Source organism: Phycodurus eques, chromosome 12 (assembly GCF_024500275.1).
Source record: "Phycodurus eques isolate BA_2022a chromosome 12, UOR_Pequ_1.1, whole genome shotgun sequence".
In the NCBI taxonomy this organism is placed as follows: Eukaryota; Metazoa; Chordata; class Actinopteri; order Syngnathiformes; family Syngnathidae; genus Phycodurus; species Phycodurus eques.
This window is the reverse complement of record NC_084536.1, coordinates 22,624,891-22,640,684: the sequence shown is the minus strand read 5'-3', so window position 1 is coordinate 22,640,684 and position 15,794 is coordinate 22,624,891. Positions and strand designations below refer to the sequence as shown.

At 44.1% G+C, this 15,794-nt stretch overlaps 1 protein-coding gene across 2 annotated transcripts in view; it reads right to left on the bottom strand.

Annotated features, from left to right (window-relative positions):
• LOC133410948 (anosmin-1) overlaps nt 1–15,305 on the bottom strand; it is a 63,382-nt gene extending 48,077 nt beyond the window's left edge. Inside the window, exons 1-2 of one of the 2 annotated variants that reach the window (XM_061692633.1) lie at nt 14,973–15,305; nt 3,786–3,833 (exon numbers count right to left, since the gene is read on the bottom strand). In XM_061692633.1, the coding sequence (XP_061548617.1) occupies nt 3,786–3,833; nt 14,973–15,185 (261 nt within the window). In that variant the 5' untranslated portion in view covers nt 15,186–15,305. The remainder of the gene's footprint in view (nt 1–3,785; nt 3,834–14,972) is intronic. The other variant, XM_061692634.1, reaches the window with a different exon arrangement.
• Between the last annotated feature and the right edge of the window lie 489 nt (nt 15,306–15,794).

The following is a 15,794-nucleotide window of genomic DNA, read 5'->3' as shown; positions in this document are numbered from 1 at the left end:
CCGAACGCCACCTCGCCCCGCTTTGCACAGAAGGAAAATTAGCATGATAAAAGGGGAAACCTTCGGCTCGCTCGGACACCGCATGCGAGGTTGACCGTGATGACTTTGTGGAGCCGCGTGGAAACGAGAGGCTCGGAGTTGCTAAAAGGCAGACAGATGGAGCGGGGAGGTCACCGTGTCTTTGTCTAAATTATTAGGCAGCTCCTTTCTCACATTTGCTTCCCCTCTGTGGTGGCTGTTGGCCGGACAGGCCTTGTGCCCCCCACCCCTCCCCCATCCCCCCTCCGAGGGGAGCCACCGGCCTTTGTCCACTCTGTTTGACAGGGCGCTCTTCATGAAGTGGAGAGGCTAATCAGCGACTGCGGCGCTATTCACGGGGAGCCACTGTACCGCATTTGTCACGATTGTTAGCGCACTGGCCCTCATGCGCACTGGAGGCCCTCAAGTGTGCTCCTGTTTGCTAACAAATATTGAATCCTGGCCTTGAATGAAGTCCTGGCTTGTATCCTGATGGGCCCAGGATGCAATTAAACCCATTAAACCAGCATTTGTAGAGCACTTGCTTGTTTGAAACGCAGTCACAGGCTATATACAAAGCCGTGAAAAGTATTGGGATCGTCGCTTCGTTTTGTTCAACGTTCGCCGCGCTTTGGATTTAGCAGCTTGCAATAAAAAAACATTTTTTTTTTTTTTAAAAAAGCCCTTTCAAAAACAAAATTGCCGAATGACGAGGGGATGCAGAGTGCCAAGAGTCGATATCGGCCATGGGAGTGGAAAGCAGAGAATCGAGCGTCTTGACTGCGCCGAGGAGGTTGGCCGTTAAGTGTAAACTTTAAGGGTACTCGAGGGGTCACAGTAGGATTTGTTGAAGAGGCTGTCAGGCAACATGCTTTTCTTTGCTAAATTACCATTTTAGCCACCGATGAGGACAGTTTACTGGCGTGACACGCCGCACTAGGTAATGCGCACGATGTGTACTCGGCATACAGTACGTACACGACGAAAAGTCAATAGCACCACTCGAGCAAAGTCTCATCACAGTGGTGGGACGTAAAGTTTTTGTAGCTTTTCCAGCTATCCGTTTACTTTTCAGACAACGTTTTACTTGTACTCCCTATATATTTGGAAACAGACATGTACTTTTTGTACCGTTTACTCTCAAAATGTTAGTTTTTTTTGTTTTCAATGTCCGCGGATGTCGGCATAACGTAGAAAGAGATGTAAACACAGAGGCAAAGTCCACCAGGGTTGAGGTTCTGATTGATTGAGGTCTTGGGAGTCTTATAAAGTGGGAATAAACAGGGACAGCAGAGACAAGGAGGAACGTCAACCAGGGAGGATTAACGACGACAACAACAGATTCGGAGAAGCAAGATATTCCCCATCCATGGCCTTATTTGTTTGATGTTGTCGGCTCCAGGAATGATTCGTTGCAAAAACAGCTCCTGGTGTTAAAAAAAAATATATATATATATATATATATATATATATATATATATAATATATAATGTGAAAAAACACATACAAGGTGTATTTTTTCGCCCGTTATCATTAGCTTATTTTTTTAATTACTCATTTTACAACCATAGCAAAGCTATGGGGACATGTTGGTTTGATTAATTAAGGTCTACGCTAGTGAGCTTTTAAAATAGTGATGTCCTGATCCAATTTCTTGACACCCCCCGAGTCACTCGATTTTGAGTATCTGCTGATACCGAGTCCTGAGCCGATACCTCAGCGATGCACTATGAAGAAAAAAAGAGAGATATTGTCTCCAAAGTCTTCATCTTTATTTATTTGAACAAAGGTATCTCAATATCATCCCTTTTTTTATGGCTACATATAACCTAGTGCGTCAGTGGTTCAAACTAAGTCAACAAAATCTTATAGCATATCAGCAGTCCAGCACAAAGTAACGATGCAAATAATAAATAATAAACCTAAAATTAAAAAAAAAATACAATATCAGAAATTCTAGGTAGTGCAGTCACAAAATAAAGCTCTTAAGTGGACAAAGAATCCATTTCTTACAGTACAACAGAGGAAAAGAAAAGCGAGAGCGCTTAACTCCACTTCAAACAATGAACATCGAATGTAACAATCAGCCCCGATTTCCAGTCACATGATCGCATTGGGACAACTCCATCTTAAACAAAACCACGCAACATGTAACATCATTGTTTTTTGTTTTTTTTTTAATTTAATCAGCACTTCTACTTTTTGGTTTGTTTGTTTGTTTCTACTTCAGCACGGCGTGTGAGTACTTTTTCCTCCTCAGGTGATTCCAACGTTGATTTTGGGAAGAAAGTTGCTCCGAGACACTGACTGCGAACAACACGGTCACCTGCTGTGAGGCCATGTTTAAGCACGTAAACAAGCATGCCCGCCACTGCGCCTTTCCCTGCATTTTCACTTCATTAGCATCATTTATTGAGTTTCTCGGCATGCATGCTCTGGAGAGACGCCACTGAGGGTGAGAGGGAAATTTGTTTAAGGAAAATGAAATCATTCAGTATACTCAACGACTTTGGGTCTACCGCATACCGCGTGCAATGTGACGATGCAAAATGCTTAGCTTATTTGTACAAGAATTTATTAGGATTTTTTTACACCCCCCCCCCCCCCCCAAAAGAAAAATACACTGTAGTTAATTTTTGAAAAATGTTTTATTTATGAATGAAAATCATATGGCTTAAACGCTTTTCTTATACAGTATGTGTCGCACTCTTGGGGAGTGTGTTTGGGAAACTAATGTAGCTTTAAAATGGTCCCATTCAAGCATACAACAGTGGAATCTAGGGACGCGCCAACAGGTTTACTGTTGCCAATACTGTACATCTGTTTTCGTACCCGAACTCAACCAACTGGACTCGACTTTCTTCTTCGTCCCTTATCCGTGTACTCCTTTAACATACTGCCCCTAGTGTTCAGACCGAGAGACAGCAAAACGGAAACGCCTTGTGTTGCAGGCTATGTTTAAAGTGATATTTGTGGCAAGCCCTCCCGCCACCCTCATGAGGACGAGCAGTATAGAAAATGGATGGTTGACTACTACATTCACATAATAGCATGTTGAAGGGTGTCCTGTTTCATTGTGTTCTCACCGCGTATATTTTATACACGCCGCTCAGCGGACATGTATTTGTATAGATGCCCATTTATGGTGTAGCAAAACCGAAGAGAAGGACAAAACTCTCCTCAGCTAATGTGTTTATTTTCCACTCAGGCCAAACAGCATTGAATTCTGGTTTCACGCTGTGCGAGGAGATGAGCGGCTCTGACAGCTCAAGTGGGCATTGTTCACGTTTCATAAATTGGACCACGCTGTGCTGGCGTGGCGTTCTTAGTATTCTCGCTCAAAACATCTCCGAGGGCCCTGTCAACAATTCCAAACGGGCCTGTCAGCGCCATCTTTTCAGGCGAGCTGTCAGCAGCGGCTTTATATCAGACTTCTTTGGGACGAGGGCAAGAAACACAAACAAGCCCTGCGGGTGGGGGGAATGTGGAGGCCTGGGAAGCACAATGCATTCTTATCCACATTCCGAATAACAAGAATCCGAAAAAAAAAAAAACCCATGTTAACTCTCTTTTGAATCATTTCAAGTCTGAATTATGATTTTTATTTGTATTCTTTTTTTTTTGTCATGAATATGTCTGGGAGCAATTCCTGCAGGCATGACTAAACTAGTCCTGTCGTGACTCCTGCACTTTATGTTGTATTATGCCCCCCCAAGATAATGAGGCACGCACGCGTCGCGCTCATGACAGGAGTGTAACCACATTACCTTGGAGCACTGCTTGTGATTCTGGCACCACTCCAAGGATCCGTTGTTCTGTGGAGAAAAGTAGTACCTGTCATCACACTGCATGGAGTTATTAAAAGATTAAAATGCAGTCACAATATTAACACATTCTTCAAGGTGCGGTTGCCCTAATAGAGGGTCAGGGACGAAACGGATTCTAGTTTTCTAAATTTCAAATATTGATCATCAGGCCAGGCAAACTGTAGAATATTTAGAGATTGGTAGATGGATAGATAGGTAATTACTGTATTTACAAACTAAAACATTTGCTCTATGAAGTGAAAAATGCTTTCCTGTGAACAAATATTTCGTAGACCTTATTATTTTTTGAAAACTGCTCTTACTTCTGTTCAACTTCTAGCCTACCCTGTGAACCGGCCCACAACCGAACTATATTTCTTCTGCAATAGTGCTAGCTCCACAAGTGACGCGGCTTATGAGTTTTTCGAGATACGAGTCGTCGCTTCGCCGATTTTTGTTGTTGTTTTTAGGCCACTGAATGGTGGCAGGGATCAGGGTAGCAGATACTGAAAAAGTCTTCGAAAAAGAGGCCAAGTGCTTGCTTCAATCTGTTTATTGCCATTCCCAATTGAAGTTTAAACATAAACAATTACATGTTGTGTCTTTAATCAAACCACATGACTTACGTCCGCTAGCTTGGTGCTAATACAAAATGTAAAACACCAAAGATGGGCTAATGAAACTAGCATCAATGTTGCGGCTGCGACAGTATAACCCTTTAAGCCACTGATATTTGAACACAAACATGCCGCAACAAATGTAGACAGACAGTAAAGGAATACTCACAGGCGTGTGCTTTTTATCCTCTGTGAAAAATGTCTAATATTACAGCAGTTTACTGAGTCACTTAGTTGTGTACAATACTGTCGAATGCTATTTTTCTTATTCAAAAAAATCGATAAAAAACATTACTGGACCGGATTAATAGCATTTCCATTCGTTTCAATGCGCAAAAATTGGATTTTTAAATGGCGAGAGTTATAACAGAAGAAATGAAACTCAAGGCACCACTTGTATATGACTGTTTTTAAAGATATAAAGTCATTTTTTTCTGTATTTATATATTCTCATAAGACTATGATGTTTTCCCCGACTAAAAATAATTTTGAAAAAGACTTATGACATCTAAATAAGGCTGTACCCTGCTTTAAGCCATAGCCTTTTGTGATCTACTCCAATGCGGCACACACGCACACAAAAGAGGCGCTTTAAGTGTGTGTAACTCAAGCAGGAAAGTGGGGTCAGCACTCCAGGCCCCCGCAGGGCGAGCCTCTGGTCAGTTTCAGCCGAACGCGGCGACCTCAGCTCTTCTGACGAGCCGTTTGATCTCTCGACAGACGTCCCCGGGGTCACCGAGGCGGGAACTGATGTCAGCGCGCCTGCGAGGGCTGCAGATACCGACCACTTCCCTCTAATTGCGCTGAAAGTGCCACCTTGCGCTCGCGACGGCGGGGGTCCGACATTTGCTCCCGGTGTTGCCGTGTGCGTAGGAAATACGCGGAGCCGGCGAGTGAGGGAGCGGCGGGCCATTTCCTGACTTCTATCATTGTGAGGAATGATGCTGTCATGCTCGGCCATCTTAATTGCGTTTGCGTGATGAGTGCAAAAGAGGTTTCGGATGAAGCGGTCAGCTGATGTCGCACATGAAAGAGAAGGAAATAATGGGGGGTAAACATGTTTTCGGTCTCTCAGGATGGTAAACAGGAGCCGTAAGAGGATTTGTGGACGCATACGTTGAATCGATATTAGTGCAAAGCAGATTGAGAGCAGCGAGGGTTTTAGGTCACGCTTGTGGGCACTTGAATGCATGTTGGCGCTGACTCCCCTTCTTATCTCACAGTTGGTCCACACGAACTCGCACGTTTCATCTGAGAAAAAAAACACGATGGCGTGAAAGCCGAGTCGCACGTGAAGGCAGGAGGGGTAAATACAAAGATTTTCATGCGCGGTAGCTACCGCAAGCTTTTGTTTTGGGGTTTCTAAAATTACATTTGCAAGCCGCAAAACCAAAACAGTGCCGTTTCACAATACCAATAACAAGCATATCGTTGAATTTATAGCTCTCGCAAACCGAGCATGATTATCTCCCCACAGATCATTTTGATGAGTCAAAACCATTGTTGCCTTAAACGACAAGGAAGAAGAGTCGTCGTCTACCAACTGCAAGAATGAGGTGAGTTGTGCCAAACATGAATTAACTTCATGCAATGAATTGCATTCATCCATCCATTTTCCAATGCCGCTTATCTTCATTTGGGTCACGGGTGAGCTGGGAGCCTATCCCAGCTGACTTTGGGTGAGAGGCGGGGTCCACCTTGGACATACAGACAAACAAGCATGTACACTCACATTCACAACTGCTGTATGGACAATTTAGAGTTGACTTGCATGCTTTTGTAATGCGGGAGCAAGCCGGAGTACGCGGGGAGAACTTACAAACTCCACGCAGGGAGGCCGGAGCTTGATTTGACTTGACTTGACCCCAAGTCAGCTGGGATGGGTATTTTATGGCAGAAAAAGAGCAAGTACCTTTTCGGACAGGGCGGAGCAACACAACATTGTGGAGCTGCTGTATTGGTTAGCGACAGACTTTGAATGGGCTCAGAATTCCGACTCTTTCATTTAGTTGATAGCGTCTATGAACGGAGGTAATTACGGGGGCGTTTACATTGGTTCTGACGTTCCGAATGAACGAGCTGGCTCCGTCGCTGCCGTAAGAACAGAACTCAGTCGTACAACGAGGACCCCCGATACTATTTACGACTCTTTTTTTTCCCCGAGGGTAAAAGGAGGCATCTATTTGGGCAGAGGCGCTTATTGGTTTCAAGTGGAAAACACCCGAGGATTTAATAGAGTGAAAATAGGTGTTCTGTTAATGAAACTTGCTTTTGTGCCTCGAGGGAACAGCTGTAAATCTGCGTGTTGACACCTCATGAAACACTTTTCAGTCATATTTGGTTTTGCTCTCATGCAATGGTTTGATGGCATCCACACGTGCAGGCAAGTCTTGTGATAATTCTCTTGCCATGTAACACAAGGTCATTTGATCTACTGTTCAAATAAATTTCAGTCACTTCAAACTCAACAGCCTTATCTGTGTCTTTACAGTGGAGGAATAGGCCATAAAAAAAAAAAAAAAAGAAAGAAAATTACGAATTGAAGTCATAAAGGACTTTCATTCCAGTTAATAGCCGGGAACGTACGTTGACTTGCGGCCGCTCCGAGGCTGTGAGATGCGCCCAGACTTGAAGGGGTCGATCGGCACAAAGTCTGCTTAAGTTCAATGTCAAGTTCAAAGCTGTTTCCCACAATGTAATCCAGAGGGGGGGGGGAATCTCATGAGATCCTTTGGCGGGAATTTATCATTAAAGGGTTTTAATTTGACATCCAGTGCCAGTAAGTGCTGAGCTTTTAGAGTCAAGGGTACTGGTCAAATGGCTTGAAAGGAATTTGTGATTGTACAACCATGTCTCCAGAGGATCTCTTTCACACACAAAAACTGCAGATAAGGATGAAAAATGTATGAGCGAAAGCAGCGAGGAGATGAAGAATCTTCCTTTCATGGGGTAAAAATGAGCGCCAGCTTGGCCGGGGCATGCATCAGCTGCTTCCCATCCCTGTTGTGCGTAATAGAACATTCTGTTTGGCCAAGCGTTGATTAAAAAATGAATTATTCCGAGCCAGTGCATCATTTTGTGTAGTACGGGATGATTAAATCGCTGCGGTGCGCACTAACTTATGAGGAATGAGCAATACAACCGGGCTCAATCCAGTGTTGGTGGCAACCTGTAAATAAAACCTTGACAGGCAAACGCTTGCCGGGTAATTTATTAAGAGTGTCATTACGCTACACCACATCCAAAATCATCAATCCTGAATTTGTTTTTTGTTTTTTTGATTTTATTTTTTTCCTGACGGCTTCCCGAGTTCATCAATAAAACGTTTGACAGGTCCGCATCTACGGATGCACACAGGATCTAATTTGGTTCTGTGACAGCAGCCCTTGAGCAGAGAAGCTCGGCAGGATGTTGCCCCAGCTGTCCAGGGCCCGACCCCACCGTGTCAGGGACCGACGGGGAATAATTATAGGTCAGGACTTCATCGCCCTGACTCACCATGACATTCCTCCACAGTATGAACATTACACAGCCGTGACGACTGTCAAGGACCCCGACCAATGAATGTTTTCCAGATATCCTCCGGTGTGATTTGGAGGGGTCAAGGAGAAGGACTTTGTTTCTGGCACTGGTGGTCTCGTGTAAACAGGACATTTATCACAGAGGTACGCAGCAGCGCTTGTCAGCTGAGAAGTCGGGGCAGGTGGCCATGGGCGTGTTGTATTGTCTAGACAACTGAGGAACACGGACAAAACCTCTTTTATCTCCGAGTTCTACCTTTTGAGAAACGGTTGACGTTTTTCCCTCGCGGGCTTTCGCTTTGGATTGAATGACTCTCAGTTTACATCGGAAGGCCGTTATTTGGATAGGATTTATGTTTGTAGGTGTTAGCCTACAGATTATTTGCAGGAAGGAGAAGGAGTAAACGACTTCAAAGCAGCGGAGTCCAGTGTGTCCTTTGTCTTCTTCACAGGGGTCCTCAGGCAACACCAAAATAACACACTTAAGGGCACATATGCTGCACTTAAATAAAAGCCCTAAACGTTTAGAATTTGAGGAGCTTTGAAGTACTTTAAGGACGGTCTATCTATTACCTTATGGTATCGAATTATTCAACAGCTTGTGTCTTGTCTCAATCAATTTGTCCTTGGGTCTTACCCAAGCTATATACTACATTTAATTGAAGTCACTTCTCTAATTTTGAGTAACAGCCATGTTAAAAATTTTTAAAAATGTCAAAATCCCTCGAGTACGATCAAAAGTAATCAATTCATCCTTGGCTCTCACAAGCCCACGTTACACAGTTCAGTGAAATACACTCACAAATTCTGATGAAGTCCATGATAAAAAAGACAAAAAGATCGTAATCCACACCATGGATCACAGGTTCTCGGTTCATACAAAGTGGCTACCATTTTACACCTTTAAAATGAAAAAAGATCCAGATCCGACTCCTTGGGTCTCAAAGATCCACAGCAGTGTTTCATCGAAAGCCTTGCACAACTTTTTTTTTTTTTTCGTAACATCCATGTTTTATCATACTGATCTTCACTGCAGGTCTAGAACACGGTTAATGGGTTCGTCCCTTAATCAAACGCAAAAAAAAAAACTTCATATAAAAAGTCATTCACATTTTTTTTCAGAAATTTCCATGTTGAAGAATGTTACCCAGATTCGCACTGTTCCTCTAGAACTCAATCAGAACAAAATCAATTCATCCTTGCGGTCTTAACAAAGCTACATACCAAATTTAATTGAAATACATTCACGTCTGAGTTAGAAACAAGTTTTAAACAAATAATTCAGATCTTTATTCCTTGAACTTAAATCAGTTTGCCCTTGAATCATACCAAGGAAGCTGCAGCCCAAATTTCATTGAAATACCTTCCCAACTTTGAGCAAAATCTGTGCTTTGAAAAATCCAAATTGTGCATCCACAACATTGTCCAAAGTTAGTTGATTTGTCCTTGAATGAAACCAAAGAAGCGTTTCAGAAACGTTCACGGTAAAGAAAATGATCCACAGTGCGGATTCAGGACATGATCAAACGTTTTGCAATTTGTCCTTGGGTCTGACCAAATATCCATTGAAATCTGTTGACAATTTATTGAGTTGAAAAAAGTCCCAGATTCACACTGCAGAACACAGTCAAAAGTTAATCACTTCGTCCTGTTGTCCAACCAAAGTAGCTACAGAACCAAACATCACTGAAATCCTTTCACAACTTTTTGAGTAATGTCCATGTTATAAAAAAAAAAACAAAAAAAAACACCTTTGTTAAGTACACTCTGATGTTAAATTTTCATTTCTGGTCGTTTGCAGTATTAGGAGAAAACCTACTTCCCCCATTTCCATTAAACCATGTCAAAGGGTGGGCCATTAAACACCACATATTGTATTATAGATCAGGGTTTCGTTTAAAAAAGGTCAAGATTTCTGTCATCTCGCAATGAAGAATGCATGAATATTAATGATAGTATTCATCAATTAGCAGGTGTTTGATGTCTATGAATGCATAAAGTGCAACCCTACAAAGACATCCGGAGAATCGACACTAACTTGCGTTCAAGTTGTCTCCAGTAAGAATGAATGGTCACTGTCCAGTCAAGCACTTCAGTGTGACTCAGATTTACAGGCGCAAGTGTCATGCTTTTAAAGCACTTACTGTGGGTGGGGGGGTGGGGCGGGGGGGGCATGAGCTAAGCCACATAGACCGCCATGAAGACCTCCGCACGCGAGACTAGCCCTGGCGGTCTGATTTCCACTGTGGCCAATTTTATATCAAAAGCGCAAACAAGGACTAATAGTTCTTTCCGATGTGTGTTTATTTCTTGTGTTTTATTTACTTAAAGGCATAAAACATGAAATTTACTGTGTCAGATTTTTATGGCTTTAACAGGACCTTCACTGGACACACAAATAATCCACTACAAGACTGACGTTTTCAGAAAGCCCACTTAGCGCATGCCTCCCAGATTGCTCCCAAACATTTGGCTAATATTTACAGTACGCATGGGTGTTGCCTCTCTGTCGATTATATTGGGGGTGACAAACTCCCCAAATGTGGAGAAATGTGTCAATAAATCTGCTTCTCCAGACCGCTATGACATCACTAGCTCGTCTACAACGCTGGCAGGCGACGTACGAACTGTACTCGAGACGTCGTTCTGACATTTAAAACAAAGATTCAGTTTACCACAGTCGAAAAGAAAAAAAAGGCTCCTCACCGACATCTGCAAGTGCTAAATCCTCTGAGTGTCATTCCAGTGAAGATGATTCAGAGAATGAAAAACAGATCTTTAAATTACATGTGAGATATCTTATTCATCTGAAGCAGAACGAGTGACACTTTCTATAGATTAACAGTGACATTAAAGGAGACGGGTCCATTATTAATCATCAATAATAATAAAAGGTCTCTGCCATTCTTCGGTCGAAATACACAAAGGATAAAGAATTACAGGGAGCGCACTTCATATCCGCTTGTCACACTTCGGTTCAAATCACTCGGTTTTGAGGGAGGTGGTTCTGTGTCGTACCAAGGCTGGCTTTTGTTACCATGACAACCATAGCAAGCACTTTCTTTTTTTTTTTTTTTTTTTTTTTTGGGAGAAAGTGATTGGCAACAAATCTAGTGACTTTTGTGGTGTTATTGTAGACTTCGAGCGACTGAGATTTTCACCCCTCCACGTCCAAACTGCAAAAGAATGGCACCGCTTGCGAATTTAGCCATACACACCCTGTTACATAACACCGAGGCAGACGTGCAGAACGGCTCGCTCGCTGACTAAATAGTCACGTAAAAGATTTCCTTGGTTGTTGAATATCACACTTAATGAGTGGGAGGCCACTCGAGAGGCCCAACGATTTGTATACAAACAATAAAGTCCACTTTCCACAATATGGCTGTCCCCTTGAAGACAACTTTTAAGTGTAAGGTGCTCCCTTGTCACATATCGAGTGACCCCCAAATTAAGAGCTTAGTCATTAGAGCGGCGGTCTGCGCCGCTTGCACGCCTGTTACCGTAACGAGATCCCGTGCCGTCGGGAACGCGGATCCGCCCGCAGTTTGCGCCGTCTCTTTCGGCAACGGGGAGCTTAGCACGTTGAGCGCAAATCAGGCGCCGGCGTTTAGCGCGGACAGTGACCTCCCTGCGGGAATGACAGCGGTGGCCCTCCACAGAGCGACATTTGCTGCCATTTATTGGCCCAGGCCAAGGGGGTAGAGGGCAAGGGGGGCGGGGGGCGGGGGGGGCAAGTGCCATGTGTTTTTGCAGCTGAGCTGACCCTGAACAACACCCAGTACACATACACCATTCCCACATGAAAGCAGTGTGCATTAAACACTTGCATATTATCAACACTGGCGTTCTATTTTTAGAGGCGCTCGCGGTGCTTCGCAAATCCTCAATTGCTCTGAATTCCAATGCCTCCTTAGCATTTGCATTTTGACCCTAAAGTCGCACAAAAAACGTGATCGTTTGAACGGTGTCGTTCAAAAGTGTGAGTAAAAATACAGAACGTCCGCTTTAAGGTGGATTGTTTTAAGTTGTACACTGGTTAACTACTTTTACACTCGATGGACTCGCCTTCACAAAGTTGAGAGTTAATATGAACAGTGATTAACTATTTTTACTCTTGTTGCTGGAACGATACTTCAAACTTTGCCTCTACATGATGCCTTTTGTATCATGTTTTAATAAGAAATGTAGCGCTATAGCACCGGTGTCAACCTCAAGGGGCCTGGGGCCCAAATCCGGCCCGCCATGTGGCCCGCGTAGGCACATCATGTGCGTCTACTTCATGTTCTTCTGGACCAAATTTTCTTGAAATAACATTGAGAAATGGCAAGCATTGAAAAATGAAGTTCGGCGTGACACGGGCGGACAGACGTGTTTGGCTTTTGGACCATTTTCAACCGTGCGAAAATCAAGCGGATGGACGAAAAAAACAAAAAGGTCGAACACAGAGTCATACGAAAACAAGGGCATACTAAAAACGAGGTTCCACTGTATATGTGTATATATGATGAAGCAATTACATGTTTATATGGGTCCACATTTATTGTGGCCCTCTAAGGGAAACCATATCTGCAAGTCAGGTGGTTGTTTTAAATACACTGTGTGTCATTTTTAGTGTTTTTAGTTTGACCGCAAACTTCAACTGGGAGTGGCAATAAACAGCTTCTCGTCTTTTTGGAGGAATTGTTAACTATCTGCCAAACTGCTGCTTGTTTGAATTGACTCGAGTTCGCGACCCAAATCTCGCGCTCGTTTCTCAAATTTCTGCTCACAAGTCGACCCAAACATTGTCCGAACGGTGGCTCGTACCTCAAAAAAAAAAACGAATTGAATTGTGTTCCTCTGTAAAATATTTGCAGTGCACCAGGGGGGAAGATACAACATCAGCCATTGGAGCGTTGAGCCAGCTGGTGGCTGATTTAATGTCGTAACTTCGCAAACCCAAGGCAGCCATTAAACAAAAAAACAAAAAAACTTGGATAATCCCACGAAGAAATTCTTGACATTTCTCACCAAGTTGCGCTTTAATAAGAAACACAGTGTCCTCTGGATGTGCACCGCCGCTTGTTTTTCCCCTCTCCCCTCATTACTCAAGTGACTCCTTCACTCAACGTGTATATTATCTCGCATTTAGAACCGCCGCCACTTGTCCAATTAGCGCTTTCAAAGTGACGCCGAGGGGGGTGGGGGGGGAAAAAAAAAAAAAAAAAAAAAAAAAGAGCATTGACCTCTTGATTAATTGAGCCTCGTTACAAATGTGCCCAGGTCCGGCGACGCTTTCCCGACAGTGGCGGGCTCCGTCGGGGCCCTCGCAAATGCAAATGCGGCGAGAATAAAGAAGAGGTGAGCCCGGCGAACAGACAGCTGAAGGATCAGCGGCCGCTTCTTTTCTCCGCCGTCCCTTGGAGAGAACAGTGAGTCCGCCGGAGTGTGAAAAACAACTGGTGACACCACACACTGACTCATGTGCAGAATGTAGCTACTTTACACTGGCGTCCCACTACTGGGGCCGCATACTAGTCACAGCATCCCCCCTATGAATATACAAGGTGAGGGGAAGGGTCGGCGGGGGGGGGGGGGGGCTCACATCATTCTAATTGATTTTCGGTTGTTACAAATGAGCCTTTTTCCACAGCGCTCGTGTTGATAGGAATAAAACAAGACAAGCGTCTATTGGGTTTAGGCTGAAGAGCCACAGTTTCCTACTGTTGCTTTCAAGCGGGGGCTGCCCAAACTTGGGGTGGGGTCGCCGGTTGGGATCATCATCAAGTGGGCACACGAGATCATGGCAAAGCGCTTTTTCATTCACATTCGACATGAATTCATGTCTTTTTGTGTTCGTTGCCACTCACTTACTGTACGTGCAATATATGTCGATATTAAGGCAACGCATGATATATTTTCCCCAAGTTCGGGTTATTCTCATTTGGAAATTGGGTCTAGAGTGTTGATAAGTTTTGGAAAATTGGAGATAAATTGGAGAAACTCGAGAAAACCTGATTGAGTAACAATTCTTCCCACGTTGGCATCGAGTCGCAGGCCACTGAAAAGCGTGTATCTCCACATTTTGGTGCCAAAACCCACAGAAAAGTGCATACAATGTGTCGCCATTATGGCAATGCGTGGGATAGATCAGATTTACTCTCGAAAATCGGAATGACGTGAAATTTCAGAAACCCAGCGAAAAGCACGTATCTGAAAATGTGCCGGGAATGATCTTCGTGTCCAAAGTTTTACTCAATATAAAATCGATATTATAACACAGCATGATTTATAAGTCAAAATACTTGTCACCATAACACCGTCCAATGAAAAGCATGTATCTCCAAATTTTGCGCGTACAATACTAGCTTTTATATCAAATAGCAAACAAAAGTGCCTCCAATAAGTTGACATCATGACAATGCCTGATATATTTTCTGAAGTTTGGGTTTTCTCATTAGTAAATTGGATCTTGAGCGGGACGAGTTTGAGAAAATTCCAGAAAAACTGGCCCTGTGATTGACCGGCGACCAGTTGCGGGTGTACCCCGCCTCTGGCTCAAAGTCAGCTGGGATAGACCAGCTTCATCTCACCACAGCCGCCCTGACGATGACAAGCAATTGGGAAAAAAATGCATGGCTGCATCGAGAAATTGAATAATTTAAAAACCCTTGTATCTAAATATGGACATAATGTTGCTGTCCAATGAAGAGCATCACCCAAATTACAAGGTGTTGTTTTATAGATAGATAGATAGATAGATAGATAGATAGATAGCAAAGAAAAGTGATTTGAATTGTGTTTATGTATTTATTATAGAAGCTGTTCTTGTAGTTGCACTCTATACTATTTAAAAATAATAATCGGTAGATATGTTCCATACACAACAGCTAAAAACAAAAGGGTTTGTATCAGCAGTAGGAATGAATGCAATTGAATGGTTCCATTTAAAAAGGCGACTGTCATTAAGAGCAGTGACAACTTTGCTCCACTTTAATTGAGCTTGTTGCCAAAAATAAGACGAGTACCTGCGAGTGCTTGAAGAAGGCGGAGATGCGCGTGATGTGCAGGCTGAGGCATCGCGAGGCGCACCGGGCTCGGTACACGCTGGACGCCGCCGCCGCCGCCGTGAACGAGTCGTCCTGCCTCCTCGCGCCCTGCACGCCGCCGATCCGCGTGCTCGCCAGCGCCGTAATCCACACGCACAGGCCCGCGCACGCTCGCAGCCTCCCGGGGAACATGCCGGTGCCGGTGCCGGTGCCGGTGCTCGTTCTCGCTGCTACACAAGAGGCGCTCCGCTGTGCTCCCGCTCGCCGTGGTGGCTTTTAATCCCTCCGCGGTTCGCGCAGTACTGACGAGCAAGGCTGAGAGCCGGGAAACTAAACAAGAGAAACTTCAATTTACACGCCGGGGGAGGGGGAGGGGGAGGGGGAGGGGGCGTGGTCTCGGCCAGGCGTTGCTCGCGATTGGTGGGCTGCAGGATGATTGAGGGAACGCGAGGAGCGTCGGGCAGGTGGACTTGGCCAAACAGTCCAATGAGTTCACGCGCCGATGTCAAACTCAAGGCCCGGGAGCCGGATCCGGCCCGCCGTATCACTTCCTGTGGCCAGCGTATGCAAATCATGTGCATCTCCTTCATGTTCGACTGGACCTACATTTCAAAATGGATTCGTTTATTCCCCAAATAATTTCTTTTATCAGAATATAAAGTCATATTACAAACAAACATAAGTTGCTATATCACAAGGGAAAAATTCATAATAAAACGGATAAATGCACGGATAATGTTGTAATATGGGGGGGAGGGGGTGGTATTATGAGTTATAGCAGCATAACGTCAAAGTAATATG